At 44.6% G+C, this 19,222-nt stretch overlaps 1 protein-coding gene across 2 annotated transcripts in view; it reads right to left on the bottom strand.

Annotated features, from left to right (window-relative positions):
• Nucleotides 1-757: 757 nt before the first annotated feature.
• Nucleotides 758-19,222, bottom strand: part of KCNK10 (potassium two pore domain channel subfamily K member 10) — a 73,213-nt gene continuing 54,748 nt past the window's right edge. The window contains exons 6-8 of one of the 2 annotated variants that reach the window (XM_083735109.1): nt 12,208-12,394; nt 6,769-6,911; nt 758-3,238 (exon numbers count right to left, since the gene is read on the bottom strand). In XM_083735109.1, the coding sequence (XP_083591235.1) occupies nt 2,618-3,238; nt 6,769-6,911; nt 12,208-12,394 (951 nt within the window). In that variant the 3' untranslated portion in view covers nt 758-2,617. The remainder of the gene's footprint in view (nt 3,239-6,768; nt 6,912-12,207; nt 12,395-19,222) is intronic. The other variant, XM_083735108.1, reaches the window with a different exon arrangement.

Raw genomic sequence — 19,222 nt, 5'->3', positions numbered from 1 at the left:
GGGAATCAGGTTTGGTATTGTGGGTGTACAAAGCTCCCCAAGTGTCTCAATGACACCACCTCCCCACATTTGCTACAGGAGCAAATTCCCAGTGACAACTCTTCATTGGTGAGGGGTGCGTGTTCAAAAGCCCAGTGCATTGTAGATTAAGGTTACCAGATTTTTTTCAAAGAATCCGAGGACACTTTTTTCTTTTGAAAAGTTGTTGTTATTATTATTATTATTATTATTATTATTATTATTATTAAATTAAGAAGTAATCTCTTCTGTGGTCTACTCTGTCGCATGGCCTTCCTCTGAGCCCCGGCCTGCTCTCTTGGAGTGCTAGCCGCCGTGGAGTAGATTTGGGTCGGGCCTGGGCTCAGCCATGTGCCCTTGCCCTCCTGGTGCTCCCCTACCTCTGCTTCTCAGCGATGGCGGCAGTGGCACGGCAAGGTCAGGGTTCCCCCAGTTTCCCCCAGTTGACGCGCCAGGCATCCCCGGTTCTCCCTTAGCAGTGGCGGCAGCAGTCTCAACAGCCCAGAGCCAGCCTGGTAGCACAGTTGGCTCTGGCTGGCTTCGGGAGCTGCTCGCTGCCATGGTGCCCACCATTTTGCCTCACCGGAAGTCCCCATATGAAGTGTCTTGTGCCATTGAACCAATCACACAACATTCTTTCCCTACTAATAAATCTACAACACTTAAAATATAAATTCGGGGACATTAAATGAAACTGGGGACATTTTGGAGACAGATTTTGTCTGGAGACAAATTTGTAAATCCGGGGACTGTCCCCAGGAAACAGGGACATCTGGTAACCATATTGTAGATGGGGCCCATCCCATGTTTTCCCTAGAATGTCAAGGCATGATTACAGAAACTATTCCTGGTTATATTATCTTCATAAACTAAGTTTGGGTGGATTGTATGGAAGCAAGGAGGTGTAGTGCGTTGCACTAGGTTTGGTGGAATTTGAAGAACCACAGCTGTTGGTGACAGTCTTTGAAGGCTATGAAAAATACATAGATGATATGCAAGTTTGCACATGTATTCCAACCCACCTTTCATTTCAACACCTTTCCCCTCACTCCATTTCTTACGCAAGCAAACACACCCAAGATTGCATTAATTAATTTTCTCACATCCTCTTCCTTTGTTTTTAGGTTTGAAGCTATTTGTGCTCTCCATATGCAATCATCAAAGACATGGCAATGGGTATAAAATGTGTAGTAATAATTATCTTGTTGTTGTGTGTTGTTGGCTTTGAAACCAAAAGAGGTTTTGCTTAGGTTCTGAGGAAGGGAGGAAGAGAAACCAAAATGAATGAGAAAGAAAAGTAACACTTACAGGAAGATAGTCGACAAAGCATGTGATTTAACATTTGCACAATATGATGTTATTAATGGCACTTAAAGCTATAAGCACTTAAAAATTTTGATCATGTTTTTTATCATCGCCTTCATCATCCACGTGGAATTTTGGGAAGTTGTCTGTCTCTCATACCTAAACCCTAACGACCAATAGGAACACAGAGCCCTGAGCTTTGAAAGTTGCCCTGCCCCATGACTTTACATTGTATATGCCTACTGTTTTAAAAAATTCAACTTCTGCTACAGAGAAGAGCAAAATGTTTGACATCATGCAAAGGCTTCACTCTCCGTCTTCATTGTATTACAGCATTTCAACTGGAGCGCCGTCAGTAATACAAAGTGTGGAGGCGAACATTTTAAAACAAGGGGCTCACTGTTTAACTGAACCAAGTGCAAGGTTATTCCTCGCTTAAGCAATGCAGATGCTGAAATTTTGAAGGTAATGAGATAATCTCCAGTGTATGATTATCAGTTTATCACAGGAATTTCTTCCAACGGCAGGGGAAAACACCCATACCCACCCACACCCCAATTTTCCCCTTTTAAAATTTCCATTTGTTATGTGCTGTTTTTGTGTGTTTTCTTTTCTTTTTTTCTGGGGGGGAAATATCCTGCTGTTATCTTCATCAGTGTCCAGGCAACTTCCTTGTTTATTTACTTATTTATTTATTTTTGGATTACTGAAGCTAATTCATCCATTTTTGAATGTGTGTGTGTATATATATATATTTGAAATACAAAATGGGAGAACAATCATATTTGGATCCTTTGCCAAATCATAAACACTGCCTTATTTTAAAGTTATTTTGCCTTTCCATTAAAAAAAAAAAAAGGATTCAGCAGTGACAGAAGCAAGGAACTTGTCATCCATTGAAAAAGCAGAAGCCTTCTTTCCTCACTTCCCAAAATGCTCTTCTAAGAGTTCTGTCTTTGCTCCCAAACATTCCCGCTGTGTTATTTGCCTTTCCAGCTGTATTACCCAGGTGTTTGGATGTTCCTCCATGGCAAGCACACATAGGCTGTCATTGTCAATATTCCAGCTGCAGACGCCATTTTCCAGTGTGATTTCTTTTGGCAGAGCAAACTTCGGTTGTTATGGCACAGTGAAATATCCCAGGATGTTATGGAACCAGACTGAATTAGGAGTCTGTATAAGGCACATGTCTTCTTGATACATATATCCATCTGTATATATATCTTGTACGTATATAAAAGACTAACATTGGTTCGTGAGAGTCAAGGGTCATTGTTTTCGTTGGTTTTCACATTTAATTCCTGTCTTCAAGTAATGCTTTGTTTTCGTGTTCCCTTTCTTTGGTTTCGCTGGGGATCATCCCGTTCTCGAGGCCCATGTGCTGTTCAATGCAGTCGGTGAGAACGGCAGTGCTGGAATGTTCCGAGTGACACCCTTTCTCGGAATCTTCCTCCTTCTTCTCCTCATCCAAGGAGTAGTTCCGGAAGGTCTCGTAGATTTTGCGCACGTCTTCCGGGATGCTCTTCTTCAGGTCTTTGTTTTTCCTCTTGGTCAGCTTGGAGGAAGAGCCGAACTTGTTGATGATGTTGTCCTCGGAGGCCCCCTGCCCATGCTTGCTCAACTGTTCCGTCCCTTTAAGGCGCAGGTTGTTAGGCCTGTTGTTGATGCTTTCCTGAGATGAAGCCTTGAAGTGGCCACTGTCCAAGGCAGCAAAGACGCAGCGTTTCTCCGGAGAGAGCATATCCAGCGAGTGGGCTCTCTGGTCCAGCCCCAGCCGCCTGCGCTCCATGCTCCGAATCGTCGCTGCTCTCTGGAGCTTGTCGTGGATTTCCACGCTCAGACGCCGCCGCGTTTCCCTGAACTCCGCAGTCACGTTGGCTTTCCATTCAGCTGCGTGGGCTTTTATTTCACCAACCTGTGAAAAAAGTCAAGAACAAAGAGCTGAAAAAAATCACAGTATTATTTTTTTAAGGGTGGGTTGTTGTTGTTGTTTGGTACTTAGAAACTCTTGCAAGTATAGTTCAAGTGGTGCAGAGAGGGGAAGCGACGCTAGTTAGAATTATTCACTTGGTTTCCAAATGGCTCTTGTCTACTCCCTACTATATTGCATTCGTGCCATGTAAAGCCACACGGGAGGCGATGCTGGCCAAATGTCTTCTTTCACACAAGCTATTCAAGGCATAAGAGCTCCCTTTGAGACCAGTTGTGGCAAAGCTGTGACATTCAGCTTCATACAAAATACACCATTTTGACATACAACGCCAAGCTTAAATAACAAACTGAGATTCTTCACAAGGGGCCAGGCTTTTGTGTGTGGTTCCCACCCCCCGCCCCCCACTCCATGAGGTGGATTTCCAGGAAACCAGAAGGTCTCTGCATTGTGTTAATAAGTATGCACCCACCCTTCTGTTTCCCCCATGTCGTTAGCTTTGATCATCAAAGTGCTTTCAGATTCAATCAATCCCTGGTCCCGTTTCTTTCACCCTATAGGATCAATACCGCAGCTCTATAAAGTGCCACCAAAAAGAATGTTAAAACGAATTTAAATAGGTGCTTCTTTTCTGTGTCCCAACCAGTGGCGGAGCTCCCTGCTCCGGCACTGGGAGTGGCGTACATCTGGGGCGTGGCTGGCGCACATCCCAGGGGGCATGGTGCGTGTCTCAGGGGGCATGGCACACATCTCAGGGGGGGTGGCGCATGTCTCAGGGGGCGTGGCGTGCGTCTCAGGGGGCGCCAGGGGGTGCACCAAGCGTCCCGGGGGTGCGCAGCGAGCACCGAGTGTTCCGGGGGTGGGGGCAGCCACAATGTCACCCCCCGGATGGCACCCGGGGGGACCACCACCACCTCGCCCCTACCTTCGTCCGCCAGTGGTCCCAGCTATGACTGAGGCTAGACTGGGCAAGAACCTTCTATGAGATTACACCTAAACTTTGGGATTCTCTTCCAAGGAAGGCCTGGCAGACTCCCTCTCTATTTGCTCTCCCTTGTTTTGTCTCAGATAGGCTTAGAATTTGCCTGCTTAGCAATTTCTAACACATGATCTGCTTTTCTTTCATGGATTCCATCTGTGCTGTGAGTGTCTTTGTTTTATCAATGCTTTTGCTAAGATATTATATCTATCATCACAGGGCATGATCTGAAAGCACGCAAGGCTACCACTTTGCTGAAACTAAGGAGGCCTGGATCTGATTGGTGCTTGAATGGGCATCCATCACATGTATGCCGACCTGGATTCTATGATCGAAGAAATGCAGGATATAAGAGCAACATCATGGAAGAGGTGCTTCTTTGACCAAGCTGAAACTGTCAAGCTCCCTTGTTATTTTTGCTATTGCCAGGAGGTGTACTGCCACTAATGCAATCTTGCTATATTTATAGCACTGAAATTGTGGTGGGTTTTGTGCATAGCTGTCAACTTACAGATTTGAAAATAAGGGACCAGCAGCCAAAATAAGGGACCTGCAGCCTCACCTGTTCCAGGCACCCCAGTCTTCCTGTCCTCCTGCAGTCTGGTCAAACTCATGCTGGGTAGCTTCGAGAACACTGTCCAACCAACTTTGTAACCAGAGGTTCAACTGAATAGAATCTGAATCACATGCACCACAAGGCCTATGCAGCCTCAACTTAAGATGGCTCCCCGGCCTGGCTTTGCACTGCAAAGTTTGCAGCAGCACGTGCACAGGGGCGCCGACTTATAAAAAATATTGGGGGGGGCGGGGGCCCATACCGACTTATAAAAAATATTGGGGGGGCCCAAGACCTCCACACCGCTGCTGCTGGGGGAACGAAAGGGGCGAGCCCCGGGCTGCCCCGACCTTAAGTGAACCTGTGAGGGCCCGCCCTTTGCGGCAGCCGATTGGCTACCGCCGTGGGCGGTGAATATTAATGAGCTAGGGGGAATCCCCGCTTCTCGCGGGGCTGACGCCAGCCCCGCGAGATTGTTGATGGGTCGAGAGCCCGCAACCCCACCCCCTCTCTAGATCGGGAGTGGCTTTGTTTTAACTCATTACTGAATGTATTTTAAAAGGTAACTATCGTCAAACAAGGAAAATAAAAAATACCAACATAATTTTGTGATTTTACAAAGCATAATATAACTAATAATTTTCTTAAATTATTGGGGGGGCGGAGCCCCCCCAAACGAATTTTTGAGGGGGCTCGGGCCCCCTCAGGCCCCATGGAGTCGGCACCTATGCACGTGCAACAAAATGGCGTCCAGCATTCAAAAACCCTCTCAGCTTGCATTAACTAGCCACACACAAGGCATGCATGCTCCACCCCCCAGTCGTTCTTAGACTTCTTATTGGGTGAACAACACAGCCAAGCAACACAGTTGGAGCCTCCCTCCTCCCTGGCCGGCATGGAGGGAAGGAGAGGAGCTGCTTCCTTTGAAATTTAAGGGACATTTAAGGGACATCCATCAATAAGGGACAGCAGCGGGACATGGCGCTGGAATAAGGGACTGTCCCTTCAAATAACTTGACAGCTATGGTTTTGTGTATGTGGTTATATTTGCCATTATGCCGGTTTTTTATGTTATTATGAAATGGTTCTAACGATGGTAGATTTTGAGATGCCTTCCCATTTTCTTTGATGTAAGCCACTTTGAGCCTGATTCTTTTTGTGGAAAGGCAGCATACAAATAAAATTGTGATGGTGATAAGAGTATTGATGATAGCATCCATCTGTCTCGAGAGGCAATGGAGTGTGCCTCCAGAGGTGAATTCAAACCGCTGCGTTTGCAGCACCAAAGAGACCTTCCAGGAGCATGAGCCTCAGTAGAGTGGATGGAGGTCCTGGGCTGCCCCAAACAACAAGACCTTCCTCTCAGTCTTGCTAATGCAGGCCAAAGGGAAGCAAAGTGATATGTTTGGCACCAGCCTGGCTGCAGGAGTTCCCAGAAGGAGGCATACAAGATGCCATCCAACCTCCCCCCCCTTTATCCTGTATCTGACCTCCTTATTTACTTCTTATAAGCTGTTTTCTTTATGAATAATTATTAAGATTTTTCTTATATACCACAAGGAAGTCTTTTACTTGGTTGTTTGTATTGTTGTATGTTATGCTTATAGTATGTTATGTTTATGTTTAATGAGGGTGGATTTCTGTATTGGGGAGTGGGGGGTTTATGTTATGTTGTAAATGAAATTTCCAATAAAAATTGAAAATTGAAAACAAGATGCTATCCAACCATCTTAGGGACTCCACTCCAGATTTGGGTAGGACTTACGCTTCAGCCTTTTCTTCTCCGTGATAAGGGTAAAAACAAAAAAAAAAGTTTTGTTTAATATTTTATACAAACCATTTTGAACACTTTTTTTTAACAGTGGAAGGTGGGGTACAAGTCTTCTAAAACAGAATTAATGAACTAATAAGGGCAAATTAAAGCCAGCACTTAACTGGCAAAGGAAAACCCACCAGGGTCAATCATTTGCCTGTAGTTACCTCCTCTTTAGTCTTCTTCGAAATAACTCGCAACCAATCTCCAATCATACTGAGGACAGCAGCAAAGTATGCAAGGCCCACGAGGATCCAGAACCATACTAAGGGCTTATACCACTCCCGGTAAGGAATTTCGGCATTTCCTCCTGAGGTGGGGGGGAAAAAACAGACAAAAGCAAAGTGTTTGGTTTCACCCAGGAATTTAAATGCAGAAATATCAAAGGGTGAAACCATGTTTTGTCACTGTTAAGTTATCAGCCCACCTTTTATATACTTTTTGCAATGAGATTCCTGCATTGCAGGGGGCTGGAGTAGATGCCCTTTGGGTTCCTTCTAACTACTATTCTACAGTATAAGCATTGCAAATGACTATTTACAAAGTGATAGCTTGTCACAGTGTGCAAATTGCTGTTTGATAAATTTACATTGTCCTGTGAAGGTTCAATGAGTTCTTAACTATACCTGATGCAGGATGGCAGACTTACAATAATAATATCCAAAGTAGTCTTATTCAGAAATACACCCAGTTCAGTTCTGAAACCTTTGCTTTAGGAACGAAGCCTTCAATTGGTATGCTAGTGGCTCCTTTTTTGAGTCAATCGTGTTACTGAAACTGGACCTTCAACCACTCATTTCCTGAAACCATTTCCTCCATGCCAATGGCTTTAAAACAGCAGCACGAATCTGTCCTTTAAAATCAGGCTGTAATAGCTTCTGTCCCAGCAGCCAGCACTCTGAAGGGATTGGAATATCAAATTAAATTGTTGCAAATCTGTAACTAAAATTGGAACTTTCATTTGTTTATTTCCTCTTTTCTTGTTCATAACTTTTTAAAACAATAACGATCATATTAGAGCAAGCTCTGTTTCAAACTAATTGGGGTGGCAACTGGCAACCATATGCCAGGTCATTGTGCATGGGGGTTTTTCTCCTTCAAAGTTTAAAGTTCAGGAATGCAAATGTTGAATCCAAGTTTAGAGTTTGAAATGTTTTTGCTGTATTCCAAGGCAGATTTCAAACATAATCAACTTGCAGTGCCGAAGTGCAACTTCCCATGCCTCTTCAGAAGCCCAACTAACATTATAGTGAATGTTTATTAGATTGCACCCTAAATTTCCCCCTTTTCCATGTAGCTAAATATTGACAGATTGGCAAAGGCCCACTTGGGATCAATGGTGCAGTTAGGTAATTTTAAGGGACCACAGCTCAATGGTAGAGCATCTTCTCTGCATGCAGAAGGTCCCCAATTCTATCCCTGGCATCTCCAGGTAGATCTGAGTGAGATTCTTCAGACTCCTACCTGAAACCCTGGAGAGCTACTGCCAGTCAGTGTAGACAGTGTAGAGCTCAATGAGCCAATGATCTGACTCAGTATAAGGCAGATTCCTAGGTTCCTAAGCCTGGACTTAAATAGCCCTATGGAGCTCAGTCTTCACACCACAATATACAGTATACAATATATTTGTATTACCTTACTTCAAAACGAAGCAATTTCCTGGGGCCCTCCTGTTCATTCAAGGACCTTGGCTTCTGCCCTGGCAGCACCACTGCCCAATAACATTTATGTATGTAGATGCATACATCTACTGTAATATGGTTCAGTCCATACCTCTCTCACACTCCCCCTGAGCATTTCCACTCTTGCAGGCTGTTAGCAATCTGATCCATTTCAATGAAGCCTTAAAGTGCATTCTGCCCAGCCTGTCTAGGAGTGGGCTTGCAATGATTGAAGACTCATATAAAAACCAAAGCATGCAATTGCTGGCAGGGATCCAAATATTGTTTTCTCTCAACGTACACTATACGTGCTGCCATCGCTTTATGCCTTTCCCAGTATAACAAAGGGCAAGCGGTTGTGCTCTTTGTTGCTACGCGGCGGCGAGGTTATTCTGATCACATGTGCCCCAGTGGGAATTTGCCATAAAGCAAGATAACGGCCATCTAAGCACAGAGTTAAGGAGGGAGCGTGGCAGAGGTGGCGCTTCATCCTGTGCTATTTTCTTTGTCCATCAACCGGTGCCATCTCAGTCTATCAACAGTTACAGTTCCAAACACACACAAATGACCGTATTTTTCGTTCTATAGGACGCACTTTATCCCCTCCAAAAATTAAGGGGAGCAGGCAGAAGGGAGAGGGGGTGTAAGGAGAACCTGAGCTTACAGGGTTAAACACTTTACAGGTGTTTAACCCTGTAAGCTCAGGTTCTCCTCACAATGTGTGTGCGTTCTATAGAGCGAATGCAGGCTCCTTGGCTTCAGCGATAGCAAAGCGAAGCCTTTGGAGCACAGCGCAAGTTCCCACTGCGCTCCGCAGGCTTCAGGTTCCTTTTACTGAAGCCAGGAGAGCAAGACTCTCCTGGCTTCAGCAGAGAGGGAGAGCTGTGCAGCGCCCCTTCAGCCAAGCGGGAGGAGAAATGGAAGGGGCTCCTTTTCTCCTGCCACTTCGCTGAAGGGGCACTGAGCAGAGAGGGGGAGGTTTTTTTTCTTGTTCTCCCCCTCTAAAACAAGGTGCATCCTATGGTCTGGTGCGTCCTATAAAGCGACAAATACAGTAATAAGCACAGAGAGAGCCATTTTAGTGTAAATCAACCAATGTCCACTAATCTATCTCTCTGTGGTAATGTGTCATTTATATTTTACAAGCAGCTCTTTCAAGATCAAAGGGGAGATAGCCTGACAGGCTGTCAATACAGAGCAATGGGAAGGTCCAGGCAACTGACGCGTTATTGGATGGCAATTGCTATTAGCACACAGTGGTGCATTGAAGGAACTTGTCACAGGGCAATTCTTCTCAAGAGTTAGTCTCCTGAAAAAAAAGCTGCCAACACGAAGAAATCTCCTAGCTGATACCATTCAACATGTTATTGGATTGTTACTGGATGATCTGGATCTGCCCAGTGGCCTACGATTCACTACCGGCTCCATCCTTACAAATTCCGCATTCTATTCCATTCATAAATCTCAGAAGAAACCATCGAGACTGGCTACACTGATAATATAGGGAAACATGGATAAACTCAGTTCTATTCAAGTTTTGGGGGTAAACATTCCAGGGGTCAATAACTAGATCTCTGCTCTTATCACCTCTCCCTCAATCAGCTCCCCACCCCAGAGAGAGAGAGAGAGAGAGAGAGAGAGAGAGAGAGAGAGACTGCATGCACACACATTTCGCTTCTCCGAGGGATCTGAGTAAATAGCGTTGAATGAGGAAGTGGCCAAAGTATCATCCTCACTTAGTTCTATGGGTGTGGTATGTGGTATTCAACACTAGCTGTACTCAGAGCAGGCCCAGTGAAGTAAATGAGCATGGCTAACTTAGGTTCATTCATTTTAATTGGTCTACTCCTGTGAGTGGGGCTTGGTTGAATACAACTCTACGTGCTTTTCGGATATGAGAAAGCTAAGCAATTTTATCACATCACCAAGGGAGCAGCAAGGGGTGTGGGCCAAGAGGATCTGTGGATACTGGAGCAGACCTACAGGGCATCACTGTCCCCATGGTCACCATGTTGCCAACCCCTGGAATATAGGATTGCAGCCTTATCTACCCAGAATTTAGTGCACTTCAATGGAAGCAAAATGATCAATTGCCTACATCCTTTTGTTTTAACACAGGGCTTCATCTTCATTTCAAAGCACTTGTTAAACACTGATAATATTGATACAACTGAAGCCAGCAATGCTGGAAGAAGAAGAGATAAAAAGAGCCATTTCACAATGATTCCGTGCTGTATATCCTTCATTCATGGCCTTCTTGAGAAAGAATACTGAAATGAATGGAATTTGTGGCAGCAATGACTGGTGGATTGCAACCAAAGATAGTAATATTATAAGAAGAGCTTGTCTGGATGAGATCAAATGCCACCTTGTCCCTCATTTGGAATCAAGTAATGGCCAGCCAGATGCCTGCAAGAAACCCACAATTAAGGCACGAAGGTAATACCCCCCCCCTACTGTTGCCTCCTCCTACCAACTGATATGAAGCACGTTATGCTAAGAGATTCTACAGAAAAACATGGAGTCAAAGCATATTCTCTTCATCACGGCAACGGGGGGGTGGGGGGGACACTTCCTCTTCTCTTTGACCTCCAGTCCAAAATGGTACATTTGCTTTTTGGTAATTGACAGGAACAGATATTTATGGCTCTGAATTGTAGTGTTCTCATCCCAGCAAGTACATAACATCTGCACTACACACCTCATTAGTCTTTCACTTCCAATGTCAGGTTTCTATAATGGGATGGATCCAGCGCCAAGAATTCTATTAAAGATAGAGAACATAATTCTGCAAGCTAGCGCTTAAGAAGCTGTTGTCCATTTGCTTTGATATGTGTGTGTGTGTGTATCCCTTTTATCAAAGACTGTAAAACAGCTTTTTGGAAAGCTATCATTTATACTTCTGATCTTACTTCCACTTTTGAATTTAAGTGTTTCTAAAACATTGATGTTGTCCTCAGGAAGGCTGTTTTTATTAGGAAGAAATATGTGTGAAATAGAAAAACTGCATTCACTTTTATGCATGATTTGGACGCTGCTGATTCCCAGCAGGGGATACCACACACACCACTATTTTGTCAAATGACTTGCAGCTGTTAACTCATTTCTTCAGCAGGACATCTGCATTCTGAAAAGTTCCCTTTTCCAGATAATTTCCTTTCTTCCCCTACTAACCACTGCACCTCTTTTCTCTACCCCAAGACAAAACAAACAAACAAACAAAGAAACAATTCCCTTTCCCCTCCAGGTTCCAGTCAAACTGAAGATGCATGGATGGGTTGGGCTATACATGCACCATCCTTTTAAAATGCTAAAATCCTACCAAACATGGGGAGACTTAATCTATTCCCTCTCCCTCTCCTCCTGGTGGGATTGAAGTTTAGACTTTTCTTTTGAAACGGGTTCTGTTTGTGCAGCCCTAACTACTGAATCAGGAAACAGAGCTACTGTTAGGTGCTTGGGAGATTTGCATCTGGGGCTCAGACTGAAGGGCCCAGGCATTGTACTCCTCGTGCCAAAAAGGCAGCTTGTGGGCTGAAGGAGTTTGTCCTGGTGTTTTCTGTTCTGAAAACCACCATTATGATGGCCAGAAAGGTTACTGGTAACCTGAGGAACCAATGAAGGCTAGGATTGCCATGTTTCAAAAAGTGAAAATCCAGACACAAAAGTTGTTGAGCCTTTTTTGCTCAGCCTTGGGATCTGTCCACTAGCCCATCCATGATCATATCACTTCCCTCTGGCCCTTGACTCTTGTTGATCAGACTCTTTGCCTGATCCAGTGTCTGCCCTCCAACCTGATTACCCTCAACTGGATTGCATTACAGTTAAATTTAAGGGGAAGGAATCAAAACAAATTCTGCAAAGTACTGTCTATTTCCAAACCCCAGTGGCAGAGTAGAACTTCTTCCACCAGAATGTACCACCAGGCAAAATTACATGCCTCACCTGCCACAAAATCACCAAAGCCAACTGTGGTCAGAGTGACAACCACAAAGTAAAAGGAGTCCAGAACTGACCAGTCTTCAATATATTTGAAACTGACTGCAGGAATAGTGACGAAAACGATGCAACCGGCCAGGATGAAGAGGATGGTTGAAATCACCCGGATCTTGGTCTGACTCACTTGTTTCTTCTGCAAAAGAAAATGAAATAGAATCAAAACTTTATTTGCGATTGTTAATGCACTGCTTCCTGAAACCAAGAGAAAATGAATCATTTGCCTGGGAGCACTTCAAAGCAGTCTACAGAAAGATAAGGCAATAAAAATCAAGTACCGGTAAATTTTATGGCATTGCAATTTAATGCCGAATGTACAAATGCAACACAGGCCTGTGGCCCAGATACTCCTAACTGGTCCTGCTAGCGGAAGCCCATGCAAGGAATTCCACTACTGCTATGTCAGTCTGTATTTCTTAGTGCATAAAGTATTGGCAGATGTGTAGAGATCTTTCGTATTCTGATTAATACAAGAGGATTCTAGAAGCTACTAGGAGGTTCTCTGAGTGAGAGAAGCAGGCAGAAGCTTCATGATTGTTTGGGTTATACCTTCTGGGAAGCTGGTTTGAACTAGTTCTCTTATCTCTTCCAATTAAGGTCATGCTGACTATAAATATAGACCAGAAGGAGCCTGGGCCTTACTTTCTCTTTATATCTCTTCCTTTTGGTGTGGTGTTCTATACATAGTATGCTTAGTGTTAAGTTTTAGTCTTGTTACACATTTTTGTAAGTGTTGCAACTGGGTTTTTTTATAGACTGTGCCAATCATGAATGTATTTGGATTTGTGACCATTAAGCTCATTTGCCTTCAGCACAAGTAAAGCTCTGCTGGATGAAACACAATTGCCTCTGGTCTACTTTTGGGAACTCTGCTACATGTTGAAGGTTTTCCTCCACACGTATGCCGGTGCCATGGTGAGGTATAAAGGAATAGGAAGAAAGATTACAGTATAGCTACCTTAATGGGAGAGATTTAACACATATTGTCCATTTTCTCATTGAAATCAAGGAGATATCAAAGTGCCTCACATTGGCTGGGTCATGGCCTAGTTCCCACTGAGGTGATGAAATAGTGCCTTGGCTGTACCACTTGTCTCCAGGGTGATGGATCGCGAGATGCAGTTGTCCAGAAATAAGAGAAATATTCTACATATAGACAACTAGAATGTGAGGTAGAGTTCCAGGCAAGAGCGGGGATGGAAGAACATTCAGTTATACTGAGCCCATTTGGCAGTGATTTACCACATATTCTGAAGGCACATGAGACCACCATTTTGCTGAATCTAAGCAGGTCTGGGTCCAGTCAATGCCTGGATGGTAACTCCACGAACTGCCTTGAGTTCCACAAAAGAAAGGTAGGTTACAAATGAAATTCAAAACAAAAACATACCACCCCAACTGGTTTTTTTTCAAACCAGGAATGTGCTTTTATGCAGAGCTGTGATCTCATTTCAGATTAGATCACCTAGAAAGGAAATAGGGTTTCAGAAAACTCTCTCTACCTCATTCCCTATGGAAATGCCAGCTGCAAAATTGGCAGTTACCAATCCCACCTGCCAACGAGCATCTCCATTGCTCTGGACTGAAGAAGCTGAAACTGCATTTCCTCAGCTCTGAAAAGGTCATCTGAATGTGAAATGTTGCAGTCAATCGCCAGGTAGCAGCTTGGAAGGGGGCGGAATAATAATCCCACAGGTCTCAGCAACACAATTTTGCTTCTAAGACAGCAAGTTATTATACCCTCCTGTAATTTTCCTGGTTATATGTCTGCTCCGTGTCTATCTTGGAAGAAGTCAAATGAACAAGGGAAACATAACCCAATAAAAAAACAGCCCATCAAATCCACGACGTGCGATATATCTGTATCTATAGTTCTCTCCAGGCTTTCCTTTAAAATATTAATTAACACATAGGGGAGGCAATGGGGGCAAATGCAATAATTCCACAAACCCCTCTGTCACGAAAGGAGACTGCAGTGGGCAGCTTTTTGTACCCACTGCGGTTCCCTGTAGGGTTGTGCCTTGAATTCAGACAAATCCCAAATCAAGATCTTTGGACAGATCTGGGGCTCTTCCAAGCCAGAGCAGGATATTTCCAAAGCCACCCCGAGTGTTGCTGTTTTTGAAACCTTGGTAGTTGGAAACCCAGACTGATCTATTGCAAATCATCTGGAAATCTACCAGTAGATCCCAATCTACCTTCTGCCTACCCTTCTTCTAAGCTCCCCTCCAAAGCAGACCCTCATTTTGGAGGTAGTCACTGGTCACTGTCTGCACAGTGCACCTAACCTGCTAAAAACATGAATACCAAAGCATGCAAGAGGGAGCCTTAGTGTGACAGGAATCTTACTGCTGACAGGTAGAGAAGTGCTCATTATTTATTTTACCCCCTGCTATGTCCAACTCTGGTTTCTGCTCATCCAAAGAAACACATAATGCAGTATAAGCACTAAAATATGAAGCAACTGCAATCCCATAAAATCGACCATGCTTCCAAAAGACTGCAGTTGCTAAATCCAAATATGTATTATTGATGGTTTGCATTCTTTACAAAAGCAACATCTCAGCCCCCTTTTGTTTTTCTCCTAGAGATGCCAACGCCGTATGGGGTGTACAAATCTTCTGAGGTAATGGACTGCAGCTTTTCATTTTAGTTGCTGACATGAACAACATCAGGTGAGTCATAGACTCAACTAAACAACCACACCATTATGAATTATTGCACAAACACATGCATGCTAATAGTGGGCAGTCTCCTGTAGTTCAATGTTTAGAGAAGGGTCTAACTGAAAAGAACTATGTTTAACTCAAAAACTGTCTTGTGTTTTCTACCCTTTAATTTACTTTAGGGGCTTAGCTACCTCCGTAAGAAATAAAGCACTTTATATGCGTTATAACACTGTGGCACCAGATGGCGCTGTGGAGTTCCGTATTTCGCCACTGGGATTTCCCTGTATGAAATTTACAATGCATTTCACTGAATCACTTTTATGATTCTGTTAAATGCGTTGATCCAGCCCAGGTGAAAATCATTCAGCACCCAACATGAATACATTTTAATCTCCAGGTGGCCGCTTCGTTTAAGGGAAAGCAAATGATGGGAAGGGGCTGAAGCTAACAGGGAAATATGTGCATTGATCTTGATTAGAAATAACCATGCTGGAAAAATGAATGAAGTCTTTATTCATTTCACCTTTACTAATGTTAGGAATTTTTAAAGTGCTGGTTTTTCAGCATTCTTTTGTTTCTACTCACCATGGTGATTTTGTGCAAAATGCAAGCAATGGAAAGGGGATAATGATCATTGGCCCAGTTAGGCTGTGATTTAGCTAGCATATAGCTCTGGTGTTTGGAAAATGTGAATAAACCTTAACCCTTGATCTGAGAGGTAGCCTCAATATCAAACTGTCCTTTTCGCACAGAGCGGCCCAGATAACGCAAGCAGTGCATTAAACTCTTAATCGCGCATTCAATACTTGCTTGTTTCCCAGCTCCATGTGATGGGAATAATTGGTTGGACTCATAAAACCATTGCAGTGAGATTTAAAGTGGAGTGTTTAAACACCACATTTAGTGGGGAGCCATGCAGCTAAATCCCCATATCACACTGACTTTAAAAGCAAAACAAAACCCACGTGTCTTGGAAACAGCAGCACCCTACCTTTCTAAAGCAACGACAGGAGATGCTTAAGAGTTGAAGTCACAACAGTTTGCAACATCTCCATAGCTAATAGTCTAGAGGAGTCTGCACAGTATAATGCAGTTCACACTGCTAAAAAATATCAGGTAAGGAAATCATCAGGAAAGCAGAATGGAATGTTATCTGAATGCAGCCGAAATGATGTGGGGGTCTCACCACTCATATAAGCATGAAATTGCTATGCACAAGTGGTACTAATCATGATAGTATATGAAGTTGTATTTTACTAGTAATTGTGTCTAGTGAGCTGCACTTTTGGAGCATCTTCCAAAGCTTACATATTCAATCGTCAGCTCCCCACAGGAACAGAATAAGACACAGGAATTCCTGACTCCACCCAGTGCAATCTAATGACTAAAATAAATAAGAACTCTATCAACATACAGTGTTCAGTGTTAAGTTGTGGGTGAACATATCAGACGACACAGCGATTCTTCAAACAGCTCACAGGCCAGAACTGAACTGAACTGAAGGGTTCAGCCAGCCTGCTTATATAGAGCTCCACTATAAAGCAACAGTAACCATTTTCTATAACTATCCAATTACTGAACGTCACTTTCTATCCCTTATTTGCATATGTGGACCTGAACTATCTACAGTATCCCCCTGCTGGCCCAGGATGAGAACTTCAGTACATAACATTCAGCTTCTTACACTGTCATATGCCTGAGCCTTTTGCCCAGGCATGGAGCCCTTTTACACTTCAGCCATGAAGCATCTCATTAACCATAGTTTCCTCTTTCATCAAAAACACGAAGCTATAGTAGTAGTAGTAGTAGTAGTAGTAGTAGTAGTAGTAGTAATTTATTTATACCCCACCAATCTGTCTGGGTTTCCCCAGCCACACTGGGCTGCTCCCAACAGAATATTAAAAGCACAATAAAAGATCAAACATTAAAAACTTCCCTAAACAGGGCTGCCTTCAGATATCTTCTAAAAGTGAGATAGTTCATTATTTCCTTGACATCTGCTGGGAGGGCGTTCCACAGGGTGGGCGCCACTACCGAGAAGGCCCTCTGTTTGGTTCCCTGTAACCTCACTTCTCGCAGGGAGGGAACCGCCAGAAGGCCCTCAGAGCTATGGTCACCAGCCATGGAAAAAGCCAGGACAGTAATCCACAGTTTGAAATTGGTTCAGTGATCTGTTTTGTTCTGAAGCTGGCAACCACAGTTTTCCTGGTTTTAATGAAAGAGGAAACCATGGTTAATTATATAGTTTCACTGTAGTTCAAACAAAGGGGTTCTGTGTATGGGCAAACAGTTCATGGATATCACAGCTTAAGAAGCGCAATTCATTCCTGTTTTGATGAAACGGGGAACCATGGTTAAGTAGGTAGCTCCAGCGGCGTAGCGTGGGTTGTCAGCACCCGGGGCAAGGCAAGTAATTTGCGCCCCCCTAACCCGGGGCAAGGCAAGTAACTTGCGCCCCCTACCCCCTAACCATGGTCATTAATACTGACGGCTCTACTCTGGGGCAAACTCCGTGGTGACTACTGCCCTCCGTGGTGTTGTTTTTGCAATTAAAGGACCCCTGCCTCAAATAAAGCATCTTGGGGATTGGGGACTGGGATTTGCCAAGGGAGCTGGGAATTGCAGTTCAGTGGCGGCTCAGGGGGAGAGGGTCCCTTCCGCGTCTGGGTGCCGCGGGCCCCTTTGCGCCAAGACGCGCGTCTTTGGGCGTCGCGGCGCAGCCTTCTCGGTCTCCCTCCCCGGCCCGGCTAGCCCCGACGCGGCTTCTTTCTGGCGCGGGGAGGGGCAGCTCTGGGGCCAGTGCGTCGGCCGGCCTCCGGCGCGGGTGGGTGGGCCCCGTCGGGGCGGGTGGGCGGTCTTGGCGCGCAGGCACTAGAGCGCAGGTGGCTCCGGCTGGGCGCTGCATTCGCCGCCGGTGGCGCGTTTGGTGGGCTGCGCGCATCCAGACAGCGAGCCGAGCCTGGGCGCCGTGGCGCTTGGTGCCGGAGCCTCCGCCCGCAGCGCCCCGTCGGGAGACCCGGCCGGAAGGAGCCTCGAGCTGGCTGTCGGACGCGGCTGAAGCAGCCAGGGCGGCAATGCAGGCAGCGGCTCCTCGGCGACTCCGGAGGCAGCAAGCGCGCCCCCCCCCCAGAAGTTGCGCCCGGTGCGGCCGGCCCCCCTTGCACCCCCCACGCTACGCCACTGGGTAGCTCACAGGAAAGGAATGAAGGGTGTCCATGTTTGTTTGTACAAAAGGTTTGTGCACATTTTTTGTAACTGTAAGTTTCTAAATTATTTTAATGTTTTATTTTTTATTATTGCAACCTGCTCTGGGAACTTAGGGTAATAATAATAATAATAATAATAATAATAATAATAATAATAATATCAGATTAAACTGAAATATCATAACCAGAACTACCCTTCTGCCTCCAACTTGTTTCCATCCTTTGAAACCTGAACTGATCATTTTGGTAAACTAAGAAAGTTAAGAGGGGAATTAACACATTCATACAGGACAGTCAATTAAAGCACTGCTTTGAGGGCTATTTATACACACAGCATAATACTGTTGAAATTGGATTCAGTTTGATTTTAACCTGCAGCCACGGTTTATATCCCCCCTCCCCCACAAAGGCCCTGAGGCTTAAAGCTGTTTTTGATTCAGTTGAGTTTCTAATAAGAATGTAAAGCCCAGGTTGGCCAGAATTCTCTGAAAAGACAAACACCTCCCTTTGATTTTCCATTCCATTTTAACATTCCCATAAATCAGGCATGGCCAAACGTGGCCCTCCAGCTGTTTTGGGACTACAGTTCGCATCATCCCTGATCACTGGTCCTGTTAGCTAGGGATGATGGGAGTTGTAGTCCCAAAACAGCTGGAGGGCCAAGTTTGGCCATGCCTGCCATAAACGGTACGAGAGAGACTCAAACATAATTTAAACTTCATATATCAAAATGTTCGCAGCACAAGAGCAGAATACCTCTGGACATCACCTTGAAGAGGTTAAATTATTATCTCAGCAGTTCTGAAGCCTGTGTGCAATTAGAACATCCAAGGTGTTTGCAAAATGTTGTGTTACCAAATTTAGTCCTTTCAAATTCAGTTCAGCTAAAGCTGAACTATAGTTTTATTCCAGTGGGAGAAATTACCCTTCTCCTTTTCCCAGTTATGCTCCAGGAGAACTGCTAAAAGTACTGTTGCTGCAGCGAGCAACCAAATTGCTCACAGAAGAAATTGGTTGGGAAGAGTTCCAAGTTGTGGAGCATATCCCATCGGCACAGAAAGAACAAGCCTTCTCACACGCACACATCAT

This window comes from Podarcis gaigeae, assembly GCF_964106915.1.
Source record: "Podarcis gaigeae genome assembly, chromosome: 1".
Lineage (NCBI taxonomy): Eukaryota > Metazoa > Chordata > Lepidosauria > Squamata > Lacertidae > Podarcis > Podarcis gaigeae.
The sequence above is the reverse complement of the archived record's forward strand: the minus strand, read 5'-3'. Positions and strand labels throughout refer to the sequence as shown.